The sequence below is a fragment of the Phoca vitulina genome, unplaced genomic scaffold (genome assembly GCF_004348235.1).
Source record: "Phoca vitulina isolate PV1807 unplaced genomic scaffold, GSC_HSeal_1.0 scaffold37, whole genome shotgun sequence".
Classification (NCBI taxonomy): domain Eukaryota; kingdom Metazoa; phylum Chordata; class Mammalia; order Carnivora; family Phocidae; genus Phoca; species Phoca vitulina.
The window spans coordinates 9060630-9077450 of record NW_022589740.1 but is presented as its reverse complement, the minus strand read 5'-3'; the positions used below and the strand labels follow the sequence as shown (position 1 = coordinate 9077450).

The following is a 16821-nucleotide window of genomic DNA, read 5'->3' as shown; positions in this document are numbered from 1 at the left end:
ACTGTGGACAAAGAAACCCTTAGCTACGGACCGTGACTTCCCAGGATTCTCGGTCCCAGAGTGCCCTGGTAAGCGTGGACACAGCCTCCGAGGCCCATTCCTTTGTTTCTGCTCCACACTCAGGCATCACATTCACCCTCCCTCGCCACTTTTCAACAGCCTGGGGGATGAATTGAAGGGTCAATGTGACTGGAACCGGGAAGACCCCAAGAGCAGGACTTTATGTGATGGAGACATTCTTCCCACTCCAGGTGGAGCTCTGTGTCCCAGCACAGGGGTAGAGAGTTTGTGCAGGGTCCAGAAGGGAGTTTTGGTTTTCAGTCTTTACGAGGAGGCTGTTGGGGATGTCAATCATGGCGCCTCGGCGCTCTGGCCTAGCTTAGATTGAATTGCACATGTGCGCACAGCCTGTCCCAACTAGCCCGGCAGAGAAACCGCTCTCCCAGCACTGATAATCCTGTCACCACGGCCTTCTCACATCACATCTGCTACCCAGACAGATTTACACAAATTGGCCCTGAATAGGAGAAGGAAACATGGTAGAACCTCAATAATCTGAAATTCACATGTCCACGGGCCTCTTTCTCTGCCCTAGAGACTGAACCGACGTGGAAACAGCCAAATGTAGAGTTTGTGATCATCTAGATAGGGAATGGACTAAAGTGTTCCTTTATTTTACCTTTTTAAAAATGTAAACTATTAAGTAAAATCACTGTATAAATAAGGGATGGTTAAATCTATGCAAGATTTGATCAATAGCAATACTGTGAACCCAATCTTGAGTTAGGATGTACCTAGGTCATGTGTGAAACATAAACAAAGGAGAAAGCATGGCCTTGAAAATGTTATAAATTATATAACTATTAGGGGAAATAAAATGTCCTTTCATAAAGCAACTGGAGAATAAGTCAACAATATAAACCATAAGACTATACAGCAGAGAATGTCTGTGTGGAAGGCTGTAAAAATTTAGTACATACAAAAGATCACTAAAGCTAGAACCTGGCCCACCACTGAACATGTGGCTCTTTACAGGTAATTGTCAGCAACCACACACACAAGAAATAAACAGGTAAATAAAATAAATTGCAAATACTTAACAGTATTTAACATTTAAAACCTATTCATTAACACAGGTTTTGATAAGGAGTCTTCCTAGAAGCACTTTGTTAGCTATTAATTTGTGCTGATAATTACATGATGACTGAAAATATCAAAACCTTAGTTTTAAATTTTATATAACTCTGATTTTACTATAATTCATAATATCCCTCCCTTCTCCCTTCCCAACTGCTCTATATTTGTGTGGTTTTGTCTTTATAAACCCTCCCAAATCTTGGGATAGAAGTGCCCAGATCTCCAGAAATATATCCACTCAAAACTGCCAAAAATATAACTATTAATAAGGCAAAGAAGAAATACCAAAATGGAAATTCTTTGTTTCTTCCTTATTTCTTTCCTTCTATCTGTCCGCTTTCCATCCATCTTTCGAGCCTTCCTTCCTTTATTTCCTCTTCCTACCTTAACTTCCTTCCATTCCACCATCCCTCCTTCTATCCTTCCATCCCTCCTGCAAACACTCAAGACCTGCCATATATCAAAGAAATAGAGCTAAACAAAATAGTCCTGGCCTCTGTTCTCAGGACATTTAGGATTTCTGCACAGCAAGCAGAGGGATCTAACCAATCTCAAACATTTGAAATTACTTGTGACACGGAATGCACACATAGGCTAGGTTTCTCCCTTTTGTGCTGGAAACTGGGAAGATGTAAAAATAGCCTACTTCAAGAGCACCAGGCTGTACTCCAAAGTTCACAGTGGAAAAAGTTGGTGTGACAATGATGGACAAGTCATGTTGGTGCCAGGAGACCTGGATTCAATTCCAAATCTTCAGAGAGAGAGGGACGCATACAGAAGGTTTAGCAATGCCCTGGCACATACTAAGGCTCACTCAAAGTGATTATTGTTATTATTGTGAAAAACTCAACAGAGAGCACTTTCTTGGAAACAATACACATTGTCGTATTGCTTGATTTTATTCAACAAATTTGTATGGCTATTGACATTAGCTTTTTAAGAATATGTGATCAAAGTAATAGTAATACTCAAAGTGATGTTCAAGTTTAGAGCTCATCCAGGCTTTCCCAAACACAACAACTCTTCAGTGTCACTTGTAAAGGAAGAAGCTTTAGGCTGTGACAATTCATACATTCCCAAAATGGTATGACTTCTTAGAAAACTGCTGTCAATGATGGAAACCAGAAGAACATCAACCAATGCCAAAACAAGAAACAAAACAAAACTTCAAAATTTTTGGTTTTATAGATCTTAGGTTTGGTTGTTTCATGTATCCCCTTTTGTGTATGGGGACAAGTCCAGATTCCTTCAAATTTGGAACTTTAGAAAAGTAGCCAGAATGCCATTTAGAAGAATAGTTTTCTTCTCTTTACATCTGAAAATTTATAAAACGTTCTTCTTTCTCTCTGTAAAGGAGTTTTCCAAGGCTCTTCCCAGCAGGTGGGTGAATACCTGGTCCCAGCACAAAAGGTGATCTGGCTTCTTAAGGGACTTTGGCTCTCTGACAGAGCCAGAAATACAGGTTTCCTACTGTCCAGGACCTGGACCTTTCCATAGGAGAGAAGCCTGAACTCTGATCCTATCACCGGCTTGTTACCTTGGAAAGTTCTAGGAGCTCAAGGAGCTGGCAAGGGAAACTTCCCACTCACGATATATCTTGCTCGTCTTGGAAAAAAAAGCTTGACATTCTTGAGCCTGAGTCAGATCCATATTTTCAAGCTTTCTTGGCACCAAACGATACATTCCTAGTTGGTACACAGCTCCATGCCCCAGGGACACAGGAAAAGGCCTCCGCTCAAGAAAGCTTGGGTACATTTTTGGAGCACCTCCTCAGTTGCAGATCTAAAACCTTTCCATCTGTCCACTTTCTCCTCCCTTAGATCACTTGCTTCTGAAAACCGTATCTCAAGGTAGATAGGGGGTTCCTGTGATCAGCTGACTTTTACAGATTGGAACTCAGGGTCAGAGAGGCCACAAGGCTTGTTGTAACTGGCAGGTAAGAGTCCTTCTTGGCAGGTACTCATCAGCCTCACATTTTTGGGCCTCTAGACTTCCTGGACCATGGCACCTCAAGGATACTCTTTCTACCAACCTGGATGAAAAAAAATACTGGTTTTCACTAGAGCAATATTTCTTACTCCTGACTGCACATCAAAATCACGTAAGGGGGGCCCTGGGTAGCACAGGCGGTTGAGCATCTGATTCTTGGTTTCAGCATGAGTCACCATCTCAGGGTCATGAAATCAAGCCCCGCATTGGGCTCCAAGCTCAGTGAGGCATCTGCTAAAGCTTCTCTCTCCCTCTCCCTCTGCCCCTTCCCACACTTGCTTGCACGCACACACTTCTAATAAATAAATAAATCTTTTTTAAAAAATCATACAAGGGGGTGCCTGGGCAGCTCAGTCATTAGGCGTCTGCCTTCGGCTCAGGTCATGATCCCAGGGTCCTGGGATCGAGCCCCATATCAGGCTCCCTGCTCAGCGGGAAGCCTGCTTCTCCCTCTCCCACTTAACCTGCTTGTGTTCTCTCTCTCCCTGTCTCTCTCTGTCAAATAAATAAATAAAATATTTTTTAAAAAAATCATATAAGGACACTTATTTAAAATGCAGATCCTCAGGTTCCACCCTTCCAGAGACTCCAAGTAAGAGTAGGATAGAATATATGTATTTTTAGCAAGTTTCCCAGGCAATTCTGACATACCAGCTCAGGGCTACTCAGAAACTGGCATTAATAAAATCTGTAAGAGCAGAATGAAACTACTTTCCCCTTATAAGGCGGAGTGGTCCCACTCCTCAGGCCCTCTAACAGTCCCTTACTGTTGGGTGCCTGCAAGATGGAATTAGTCTTTGCTTTCATCAGAAAGACTGGTCAGCATGGTGGAAAACAGCTCACAGTGTAGGGCAGGAGACCAGGCTTTTAGTTCAACTGTAATGTAATTCAAGTGGGGACCTTTTCCAAGCCCTGGGGCCCTGGGTGAGTCACTCAACTCCTTCTTGGGCTCAGGAGCTTCCTCTGTCAAATCAGGCTCATGAGGCAAATGTCACCTGAACCTGACAAAGTGTCCTTGTGCTCCTTAAAAGGAACATGATAAACAAGTATAACAGCGAGAGACTTTTAAAGTTCCCTCCTAGGCCAGCCTACAAATTGCAATCAGCATCACTGAGAGCCAAGTTTGCTGAAAAGTATCTGTTAGCAGACCTCCCTCCAGTGCAGACCATGGTTCCCTAGTTCCCGTTGAATCACGTACCCGTGTCTAAGCCAGGCCCATGAAATTGTCCCCTCCTCACTTGGATTTCTGGCACCGCTTCTTGATAACCCCTCCTCTACCCTACCCTAGATGTCAGAGGTTAGTGAACTTCAGCCCACGGGCCAAATTCGGACTTCAGTCTATTTTTGTAAATAAATTTTTATTGAAACAGCCATTCTCATGCACTGATGTATCACCCATGGCCACATTTATGCTACAATGGCAGAGCTGAGTGTGAAGGAGACAGGATGTATTGTCTTCGTCTGCAAAACCCAAAGTATTTACTATCCAACACTTTACAAAAAAAGTGTGCTGACTTCTGCTACAGCCAGTCTTTTTCAGACATTTTTGGCCATGACCCACAATAAGCACACTTTACAATGAGACCTAGTGTACACATAGATACTTATGTGTGTATTTATATAGACATATTTCTCAGAATAATATTTACCTTTACTAAACGCAATGCATTCTAAGAGGTTTCTAGTCTATTCGTTTTTTTTTTTTCCAAAAGCTGTCACGACATTTTATTAATTTCCTGACCTCAAATGAGTCTTGATTCATATTTGGAAAACACTGCTTTAGACAAACTGAACAACTGGCTACTTGCAACACATGTCCCCTGCTCTCCAGCCTCTACTTCTTTCTTGGCATTGCTCCCTTCATCTGGCAAGGCCTGGTCCTTTCATCTCTATGTATACAAATCCTTCCCATTCTTTAACAACCAGCCCAGCTTCCATCCCTTTCCTGAAGTCTGCTTTGAACCTCTAGTCCCAAAGCATTTTCTCATCTCCCACAGCATTTTTTCTCTTCCTCCCTTGTAGAAATTTAAGGTTTCTGCATTGCAGAACAGTCATCTAGTAATCTGTGCATCTTTCTAATGATGTACTCAAAGATCTTGAGTTTCTTAAGGGTATGGTCATAAGCATTTTGTATTCTAAATACCATGCAGTACAGTGCCTTGTACTCTGTAAGTACTGAATAAATGTTTATTAAATTGAAGTAAGCAAATATTTGTTACTAAGGGTATAATATGGCTCATGCATGTAATATTTTATCTTGCAAAGTTAAAGCCTGTAAATATATGGTATGCTGTAAGTGCTCAATAAATGCTTATAAAGACAAAGGGAAGGATAACCTGGGCTTGCCAGTTTCCATTCCAGTTGCTAGATTTGTGTTGTTAGAGAAGGCATCACAGCTTGGACTGACCTAAGCACAACTACCAGCCACACATTTTGAGTCTAAACAGTAGCACCTGAGAGAGCTTGATATGGTCTCTCCTTTCCCAAGGAAACAAAAATGTACACCATCACTCCCAGATCATTAACAGCAATGCCACTAGCGTGGATAAGAGAAGAAAATTACCCAGAACGAAATTTCTTCAGGAATCCCAGCATATCCTGAAATGCTGTCGTTATAACCAGGTCAAGTGATTTTACTGCAATCTGTTTAAGCATGACCAAATAGGACTTATTCTCAGGAATTCAAGGATGGTTTGATATCAGCAAATCAATCATGGTATTTCATTACATTCATAATAAAAGAGGAAAAAGTATTCGTATATCACTAGATTCTGAAAGGACACCTGATAAATCCAGCAGCTGTTTCTACAAGGTTCTAAGTAAAATGAAAATAGGAAAAAAATATCTACATAGACCTGATAGAGATTTTACCAACATTAAAAAGCAATCACCGGGGTGCCTGGGTGGCTCAGTCAGTTGATCATCTGACTCTTGATTTCTGCTCAGGTCATGATCTCAGGGTCATAGGGCTCTGCACTCAGCACAGAGTCTGCTTGAGATTCTCTCTCTCCCTTTTCCTTTGCCCCTCCCCCCAAATAAATAAATAAAATCTTTTCAAAAAATTTTAAAAAGCAATCACCAAAACAGATGGTAAAATGTTAAATCCATTTCCATTAAAATCATGAATTATCACAATTATTATTTAATATAATTCTGAAGACTGTACCTAATGCAATAAGAATATGACATAAAGGGTAAAAATAATAGAAAAGGAAACATAAAAAGTCTTTTAGTCACAGATTATATGACTGTACACCTTTTAAAAATCACAAGAGATTATAGAGTTTTTAGAAAAGAAAATGTTGTAATTAATACTAGAATGTGCTAAGGTGGTTGCAAAAGAGAGAAAAGACCTCTCTTTATATAAGCACCAAAGAAATTAGGAAGAAAAATAGGATATCAACATTAAAATCAAAGCTGTTAAAAGCTTTGAACCAGTTTCTTCAATTAATAAATTAGAAAGAGAACATGTGAAAGGGAGATATGCAGATTAAAAGATACTTAAGAGATATCAACCAGTTATAAAGTAAGATCTGTTGGATCCCAATCAGAAAAAAAACTATTAAGGAAGGGGTGAGAATAGGAGAAATTATTAAGAAATTACTTTTGGAGCTCCACTTCTGCATTTCTGTTTAGGATGTGGACATCTATAAGAGAATGTCACTCCTACCCCAGTAATAAGAAAAGGCCAGGAAACCTACAAAATCATAACTTTTCTTGAACTCATTAGAATTTTGAGGTCATAAGGCAATAAAGCAAATGAATCCCATAAAAGTGACAAGCCCCTTCAAGAAGAAACAGGACACAAAACCATCTCTCCTTTGGCAGATCACAGAAAAAAGAGGATGCTTCTGTAAAAGTGAAAAATAAGAAGTCACTTAAGAGTTTCAAAAATGCTTAAAGGCCAAGAATAGCCTATCATGTTGGTTTAAATTTCTAGGAGTCCCAGATACAAGGGACACATTTCCAAGTTATTTCCCACAAACCTTCACTGGGTGCTCACAAAAAAGATGGGAGACAGAGAAGAAGACCTGACAGTGTTGGCATGCAGCAATGATCAGCTGCTGAGACAAGCATGAAGCCCTTCCAGGTCTCCAAACCTTTCTTTTATAGGAAACAAAAGGCTTAAACTTTTGGATATATGAGTTGCAAACTTTCTCATCCCAAGAACCCATGCAAAAATCCACTGTTACTGGAATAAGGATTGAAGTGAAAACCCTCTGCCCTTGGAGAAAGGGTAGGAAAACTTTTTGGACCCAGCATCTTACTCCAGTACTAAGCAGAGATCTGCTGCCACTAGAGAAGGGTCAAGCACCTGACAACAGAGGTCTATCTTATATCACAGACATGCGGGCACTGTTGAAAGCTGCAAATGAAACAGAAACACTGAAAAATCTCCTCCAGCACCCCATCTTTGCTTTTGGCACACAGTAAAAATATCCCACTTCTGGAAGAATTTGAACCTATGCAACACTAAAAATTATAATAGAAACAATAAAATCCAAACCCAGCTCAACTCCTGATTAGATTAATTTAACCTTGCACAGTAATGGCCTGATAAAAGAAGAGGTATGCCCATTTCTGTGTATAAATATTTTTTACCTGAAAAAAAAATAAAAAATATTGTTTACCTGAGTCTCTACTGTTCTTATATACATTCTGTCCAGTATTCAATGATAAATTACGAGATACACAAAAAGCAAGAAAGACTAAACCACTGCTTTATTTCTCAATAAAGAGATACCAGGTTCAGAGATAAATCAGATATTAGAAATAACAGACAGGGAGTTTGGAATAACTATGTTTGATATGTTAAATGATCTAATGGAAAAGGTAAGCAACATATTAAACAGATGGGGAATTTTCTCACCAAGATGAAAATTATAGAGTCAAAGAGAAATGCTGGAAATAAAAAACAATACCAGGGATGAAGAATTCCTTCACTAGGCTCATCAGAAGATTGGACACAGCTAAGGAAAGAATCAATGACTTAAAGATAATGACAATAGAAACTATCTAAACTGAAACACAAAAGAAAAAAAAAAGTAAACAAAACCAAACAGTATGTGTAAAGAGCTCTGAGACAACATATGGTCACAAATCATCTAACACATGTGTAATCAGAATCTCAGAAGAAGAGAGAGAGAATGGGGAAGGAGAAATATTTAAAAAGATAATAACTGAGAATTTTCTAAAATTAATGAAAGACAATAAGCAATAGATCCAAGAATCCCTCAAACCCCAAGCAAGGTTAAAAAAAAAAAAATACCTAGATATATTATAGTTAAACTATTAAAAACAAAACATAAAAAGAAAATATTGAGGGCAGCCAGAGGTAGGGGTTGGGAAGAGTTTAAACACAGAGGAACAGAGACAAGAACTGAAGCACCTTTCTTGGAAAGTATGCAAGCCAGAAGACAATGAAGTAACATCTTCAAAATACTGAAAAAAAGAAATGAATTTTTAACATTTTAGGTGTGATAATAGTACTGTGGTATTACATATTTTTTCTCAACAGCCTTTATACTTAAAGGTTCACACTAGGGATTGTTTCACAGTAATCAGAGAGGAGAGCTCACCTTGTAGATGAAGGTAGAGATAAAGCAAGATTGACCATGAGTTGATGATGATTGAAACTAGGTGATAAGCAGATGGGAATTCAGTGATATTCTCTCTACTCTCATAAAATTTTTTAAATTGCCATAATAGAAAATTTTGTAAAGAAATGGAAATTTAAAAATATTTTTTATTTGAGTACAGTTGACATACAATGTTACATTAGTGTCAGGTACACAACATAGTGATTCAACTTCTCTATTTGTTATGCTATGCTCACCACAAGTGTAGATAGAATCTATCACCATACAACACCATCACAATACTATTGATTGTATTTCCTACGCTGTGCCTTTCATTTCCATGACTTATTCATTCTATAACTGGAAGCCTGAATCCTCCACTCCCCTTCACTTACTTTGCCCATCCCTCTACATCCCCTTCCCCTCTGGCAACCACCAGTTTTTTCTTTGTATTTAAGAGTCTGGTTTTTTTTTGTCTCTTTTTTTCTTTACTCATTTGTTTTGTTTCTTAAATTCCACATATGAGTGAAATTATACAGTACTCTGGGTCCATCCATGTTGCAAGATGGCAAGATCTCATTCTTTTTATGGCTGAGTAATATTCCATTATATATACATATATATATATATATATTCCACATTTTCTTTACCCATTCATCTATGGATAGACACTTGGTGATTTTGCTTTTTGTTTTTTTATTCATTTGTTTTGTTTTTTAGATTCCACACTTGATCTTAGCCAAAAGGCCAAGAAGCGATTGTGTTTTAGATTCCACATATGAATGAAATCATATAGTATTTATGTTTCTCAGTCTGACATTTCACTTGGCATAATGCTCTCTCAGTCTATCCATGTTGTTGCAAATGGAACAATCTCATCCTTTTTATGGCTGTGTAATATTCCATCACACACACACACACACACACACACACACACACACACACACACAATCTTCCTTATCCGTTCATCTGTCAATGGACACTTAGGTTGCTTCCATGTCTTGGCTATTGTAAATAATGCTGCAATGAACATAGAGGTGCATAGATCTTTTCAAATTAGTGTTTTCATCTTCTTAGGGTAAATACCCACCATACACAAAACTAAACTCCAAATGGGTTAAAGACCTAAGTGTGAGACCTGAAACCATAAAAATCCTAGAAGAGAAAACAGGCAGTAATTTCTCTGACATTGGTCACAGCAACATTTTTCTAGATATGTCTCCTAATGCAAGGGAAACAAAAGCAAAAATAAGCTATTGAGACTACATCAAAATAAAAGGCTTTTGCACAGGAAAGGCAACCATCAAGAAAACGAGAAAGGCAGCCTACTGAATGGGAGAAGATATTTGCAAATAATATATCTGATAAGGGGTTAATATCCAAAACATATAAAGAACTTATGCAACTCAACACCAAAAAACCCCAAACAATCTGATTTAAAAATGGGCAGAAGACCTGAATAGACATTTTCCCAAAGAAGACATACAGATGGCCAACAGACACATGAAAGGATACTCAACATCACTATCATCAGAAAAATGCAAGTCAAAACCACAATGAGATGTCACCTTACACCTGTCAGAATGGCTAAAATCAAGAACACAAGAAACAACAGGTGTTGGTGAGGATGTGGAGGAAGGGGAACCCTCACGCACTGCTACTGGGAATGCAAACTGGTGCAGCCACTTTGGACAACAGTGTGGAGGTTCATCAGAAAATTAAAAATAGAATTACCATATGATCCAAAAATTGATTTAAAAAAAAAAGAAAAACATGGACAGAAGAGATGAGTGTATCATAGCACATATCCCATCAGGTTTCTCTCATTTTTTTCCTCTAATTATCTCTTCCCATACATAGCCTTTGGTTCACTGTGGGGTCACAGGTCTCCAAACTGGGATCACACAGGGCTGCAGCCACAGCCGCCCTCCCCAGTGACGTCACCCCAGCAAAACCTACCAGTGCCAAAGCTCTCTTCTCCACACAGAGAGCACCGTCCCGAGTCCATCAGATTGGAGAAGAATCTCCATCCCACTGGCGTCTCATATACAGGGACCTTCATTGATTTGGCCACTCTGAAAAATGAAATTCAAGGCAACAGTCAATTCATATATCTCTTCTTTCTTTTCTCCGCACAGAAGGAAGTCTTTAGAATTTATTAATTCCATAACTAGATTTCAGAACATTCTGGACAGTGTTGACATTTTTCAGGATATTAAAAGCCATAAGGTAGAAAGTGATAAATAATCTATTCCAGTGGTTCTCAGTTTTGCTTTCCCCATAATATAGAAAATATTGAATTAATGTAGAGGATATTCTCACTTTTATGTTTCCCTTCTATAAATGTTCCTTTATCTTCATGGTAAGATCCCACTTGGGGATCTCAGAATCTAAATTAAGAGGGAGTTTGGGTATAAGCACATTGGAATATTGTTTGACAATATCTACTAAAGATGAATATACACATATCCTATGACCCAGCAATTCAACTCCTAGAAATTACTAATGACATGTAGTGGACACTGTGGTGTACAGCTCAGCTTCACTGCCTCCCACCCCCCCACACTCATGCAAGGACTTTTAGGATTGGAAAACTCATTCTACCAGCTCCCAGAAATGTTGATGGCTAATAGCTCACAGACATGGCCTCCACTCTCTGCCAAAGAGAGATGTCACACTCAAAATCATGCTTCCTTTCCTGGGTCAATCCACATCCAATGACTGGTAAATGAGGGATGTATAAAGGTCTAGCCTCCCTGCACCTATTTGGCACAACTCTGTGGAACCATTTCAGCTCTAGAGCTCCCCATAAGTTGGCTGAGGCCTTCGCTGTGACTGCACTGCAGTCCAGCTTCTCTCTCGGTGTCCTATTCCCCTTCCTCACTCCCTCATAGGTACTGATCTTAAAGACAACTTTGGCCTTGATGGCAGAAAGGAATAAACTTCTTGCAAGCCAATCTCTCTCAGGGCTGCTACCTGGGAACCCAGTGTGTGACGTTACTCAACAGAATATATACACAAGATTTTACAAAAATGATCATAGAATCACAATTCATAAGAACTGAACAAACCAAGTGTCCACTGAGTAGGATGGACAGATGATTTGTGATACATAATGCATTACCATAAATTTCATGGAACAAACTATTGCTACATGCAGCAACTTGGATGAATCTCACAAACATTATATCAAGTAAAAGAAACTGGGAACAAGAAAATATACATTGTATTGTTCCACGTAGATAAACTTCAAGAACAGCTAAAACTAATTGGTGCTGTCACAATTCAGGCTCAGGGGATCAGAGAGGTCAAGTGTTTTGTTTCAGGTTTCACAGAGGTAAGAGGCAAAGCTAGAATTTGGACCCAAGTCTGCTTAATTTCTGCTCATGTTCCATTTCACTATATCATGTTGTCTTCCCAAATGTTCTAAGAGGTATGTAGAACTCAGAATATGTTGGGGAATGATCTGATACTGTACCATTGACCTAAAGAGTTTCATCTTTCCCACAGGCAAGCAACCAAAAAGCAAAAACACCAAATGTCTGCCACCAGCAAGATTTAGTTTTTCAAAGGCTGTAAGTGCAGGAGGTAGCCAGAGAAAGGAACCAGTGAGGGTATCTTGGTGAAGAAGAGAAGAAAGGTGCACAGAGGACAAAGGACACAATGTAATAATGATGTCCTTAGGTTTGTTTTGGGCCAGCTAAATAAAAAAAAATATCTAGAAACTCTTGCTACAGGAAAGTGAACACCTTCCTTTCCATAATATCCAAATATAACTGATGTGTTCAGGATCTTGAAAAATTGTGTGCTAAATCTCTTTCAAGTTTCCTTTGAAAAGAAGCACTTTTTAGATATTCGGGTATTACATCAAAGGTTCTGTTGTTGTTGTTGTTGTTTTAATGGGCTAAGAAAGATATACAATCATACTTATATCCTGGTAGGAACAATGAAGTAAATCCTCCCCAGATTGTAGATCAAAGGTAAATTTTCATAGCCATTAATTTCATAGTCAGAAGCTGAAGGAAGGAGGAATAATTCACACAGAAGCTTCCCAGAGTCAGCACATAGAAAGCCTAGGTCAAAATTAATTTAGCAAATATGAAAGCATATGATTACCAAATAGAATGTGCAACATGGAGTAGATGTAAGGGTAAGAAAAAGGGTAGAGAGTTTGGGGACATATATTTTCTAGCTAAAACATTCTTGTAGGTTCAAAGCCAAGTTGGCAGATCTGAAGGGAGGAGAAAGGATTTCCCTTGCTCCCACCCTTCCCAATTAATCACTGTCAGGAGGTCACCAGGCTGAGGGCTGAGGCTGGATTTTAAAGGACTGGATACTTCTATAACTATAAGCCACAGTTGTAGCTATGCAAGCTAAGATAACAATATGGGTAATTAAATTCCGGGATCCTGAGCATGAGTTGATTTTGCCCTAGAGTCAGAAAGGAATTCCCCTCCCGCCTCCCTCTACTGAACTTGGGATCCATCCCAAACACTGCATTCAGCAGATACCATGCTCTAGGCTGGTTTTTGGCAGGAAGCCCCCTGGAGATTTTCTGAAAGCTTAAAATGAAGCTGCTCATGCTGAGGATCTTCACCCCTCTTGACCGCCGCCACCATGTGTTGGAGACAAACATAAGAACTCACTTCCTAGGAAAGACCAGAGTATGAAGAAAAAGAAAGAAAATCAGTCTCAACCACGATTTTCCTGCAAGTGGGAGTTGAGTTCTGGTAGTTAAAAAAACAAAAACAGGGGCGCCTGGGTGGTGCAGTCAGTTAAGTCTTTGACTCTTGGTTCCAGCTCAAGTTGTGATCTCAGGGTCCTGAGATTGAGCCCTGTGTAGGGCTCCACACCCAGCATGGAGTCTGCTTAAGATTCTCTCTCCCTTTCTCTCTGCCCCTCTCCTCCTCGTGCTCTCTCTCTGTCTCAAATAAGTAAACCTTTAAAAACAAACAAACAAACAAACAAGAAACAAAAAGAACCATGGTGGATGCAAACTGCTCAGTGTGATTTTTAAACTTCTAAAAATGTGGCTCTGGGTTGGAAACAGCCTCAACTTATCTTTCCAACAGTTTCTCTCATGAAAGTCACTACAAACTCCTAATAACTGGACAATCTCTTATTTTTCAAATTTGCTCTTTCATTTTTGCTATTGTTGGCTACTCCCTAGTCCTTCTTCATGCTTTTCATTTTACCTGGATTAATCCTTTCCAATCTCTGTCAAAATCTTTCATGTTGCTTCAAGACCTATCTTAAATGCCCTGCCACCATGAAGACTGTGGCCAAAGGCTGCTAGGTGACCAACAAACCCGTCTCTTCTCCTGGACACTCAGCTGGACGATACTTCCCAACCTCCCTCCCAGTTAGCTGTGGCCACATGGTGGAGTTCCAGCCAATGGAACTTGAGTGGAAATGACATACACCCTTTGCAGATCTGGCTATTAAACTTTCCCATCCTCCACGTTCTTTCTCCTTCTGCCAGCTTACAGTGGACAAGCCGAGCAAACCCGGAAGCTATACATTGAAGATGGTAGACCCACAGTATGGAAGGATCCACGTCTCTAAATTGTCATTTGGGGCAGAATCCACCACCAATCAGGAACACCTGTTTTTAACTTTTGATGACTGAGAATATTGTCTATAGTAGCAGCTCCATTATCTTAATCAATATAACCCTTTCTCATCATTACAATCAATCCAAAGTAACCCTTCCTGCTACGTTTCCTCTCACTTGGTATAGGTCTTTATGTTTACGTTGTCATTGCTGATGTTGTCACATCCTTAACGCTTTCTTCCACACACAGATACACACTACTATCACTACCAGCATTAGAAGTTCTTTGAGGCAGGAACTACATCTTATATACTTTTATAGCTCTTCAATGTTTAGGATAATATAGCACCTTGTCAGATTTGCCCTTAATAAATTCTGTATCATTTCAGTTGACTAATATCTATTATTTAAGGGGTGTTATTGGATAGCAGGGGGCAAAGTATCTCTAATTTTGTGGTCTTTTTTTCTTGTAGTTTCCTAAAAATATAACTAAGTCATTTCTGCATGTTTTATTTATTTATTTACTTTAAAAGATTATTTATTCACTTATTTGAGAGAAAGTGAATGCGGAGAGGGAGAGGGGGAGAGGGAGAGAGAGAATCCCAGGCAGACTCTGTGCTGAGCATTGAGCCCCACACGAGGCTCAGTCTCACAACCCTAAGATCATGACCTGAGCGAAAGTCAAGAGTCAGACGCTTAACCAACTGAGCCACCCAGGTGCCCCACCATGTGTTTTATTCAAATTCGTCATTTTGAGAAAGAGAATTTCACAAGATGTTAATTAGTGGGATTATCAGGCTGAGACAAAGGCATTTCTTGGAAGTAGAGATCTCATAGATTTAGGGCAATGACTAACTGAAAATCAAAGGTGTGAAGAGCAGAATACATTTTTCTATTTTACCAGTCTGGCCATCACCCTACCCTCATGTGATCAAACAAGATAACAGATACAAAAGCATCCTAACCGTACCCTAAAAGCTCACCAAATTAAGGGGGGCTGACATATCCATCTTTGTGCTTCCAGCACAATGCATGGTCACAGTCGCTATTCAAATATCTATTAACCTAATTATAAAGTACTACATCCTTGTGTGTGATATACTCTACTGGAATATCAATGATTAATGACTCTCTTTTAGCATGTGAGCCAAATAAAAAAATGATTGGTTATATCAAGCATATGAAGCATACCCAGCTGCTCTTGGAATCCTACTTCAACAAACCTGCAGTAGACTTAAAGAGAACAAGATCCAGGTTCCTCTTCTTTTGATTTATCTTCAAATGTCCACTTTCTTGAAAGCCAAGCAGGGCTCATGACTCTATTTTCTACACACCGAACTCTTAGCCCCATTTTTAAAAGCCCCCAATAGCATAGAGTAAATGATATTTGCATCACATATATCCAACAAAAGACTTACATGCAGTTTATATTTTAAAACTCTTATACAGGGCACCTGGGTGGCTCAGTTGGTTAAGTGTCTGCCTTCGGCTCAGGTCATGATCCCAGGGTGCTGGGATGGAGCCCCACATCGGGCTCCCTGCTCGGCGGGAAGCCTGCTTCTCCCTCTCCCTCTGCCTGCCACTCCCCCTGCTTGTGCTCTCTCTCTCTCTCTGTGACAAATAAATAAATGAAATCTTAAAAAAAAAAAAGCCTCATACACATCAGCAAAAAAGGCAGATAAGGCAGATAACCTTTTTTAAAAGTCTTGGGCAAAAGTCTTTTTTTTTTTTTTTTTTAAGATTTTATTTATTTATTTGACAGAGACACAGCGAGAGAGGGAACACAAGCAGGGGGAGTGGGGGGAGGGAGAAGCAGGCTTCCCGCCAAACAGGGAGCCTGATGTGGGGCTCGATCCCAGGACCCTGGGATCATGACCTGAGCCGAAGGCAGACGCTTAACGACTGAGCCACCCAGGCGCCCCTTGGGCAAAAGTCTTAAACAGGCACTTTATAAAAGAGGATATTCAATTGACTAATTAGCATATGAAAAGATGCTCAATATCAGTAAAGATTATGTTACTGCAAATTAAAACCACAATGAGATAAGACTACACACCCACAAGACTAGCTGAAAAGAGTGGTATTGCCAAGTGCTGGTGAAAATAGGGAATTCATGTATTGCTAAAGGAATGCAAATCAGTACTGACTGTGGCATATTTATTTATGTGACATATTTACATAAAGGAGTAGCATAGAAGAGAAAAAAATGAACAAGCTACCACTACACAGAAAGACATGAATGCATCACATAAATATAACATTGAGTTAAAGAAGTCAGCACAGAGGAATATAAACTGTATGATTCAGGGGCGCCTGGGTGGCTCAGTTGTTAAGCGTCTGCCTTCGGCTCAGGTCATGATCCCAGGGTCCTGGGATCAAGCCCCGCATCAGGCTCCCTGTTAGTCAGGAAGCCTGCTTCTCCCTCTCCCACTCCCCCTGCTTGTGTTCCCTCTCTCGCTGTGTCTCTCTCTGTCAAATAAATAAATAAAATCTTTAAAAAAAATAAAAATAAAAAAAAAATTAAAAAAAAAAATAAACTGTATGATTCAATTTACACATAAT

General features: G+C 39.6%; 1 protein-coding gene across 1 annotated transcript in view; it reads right to left on the bottom strand.

The window, feature by feature from the left end:
• The window catches only part of PGM5 (phosphoglucomutase 5), a 198798-nt gene that overhangs the window by 65129 nt on the left and 116848 nt on the right, over nt 1–16821 (bottom strand). Inside the window, exon 7 of the mRNA XM_032427488.1 lies at nt 10665–10780. Coding sequence (XP_032283379.1) covers nt 10665–10780 — 116 coding nt within the window. The remainder of the gene's footprint in view (nt 1–10664; nt 10781–16821) is intronic.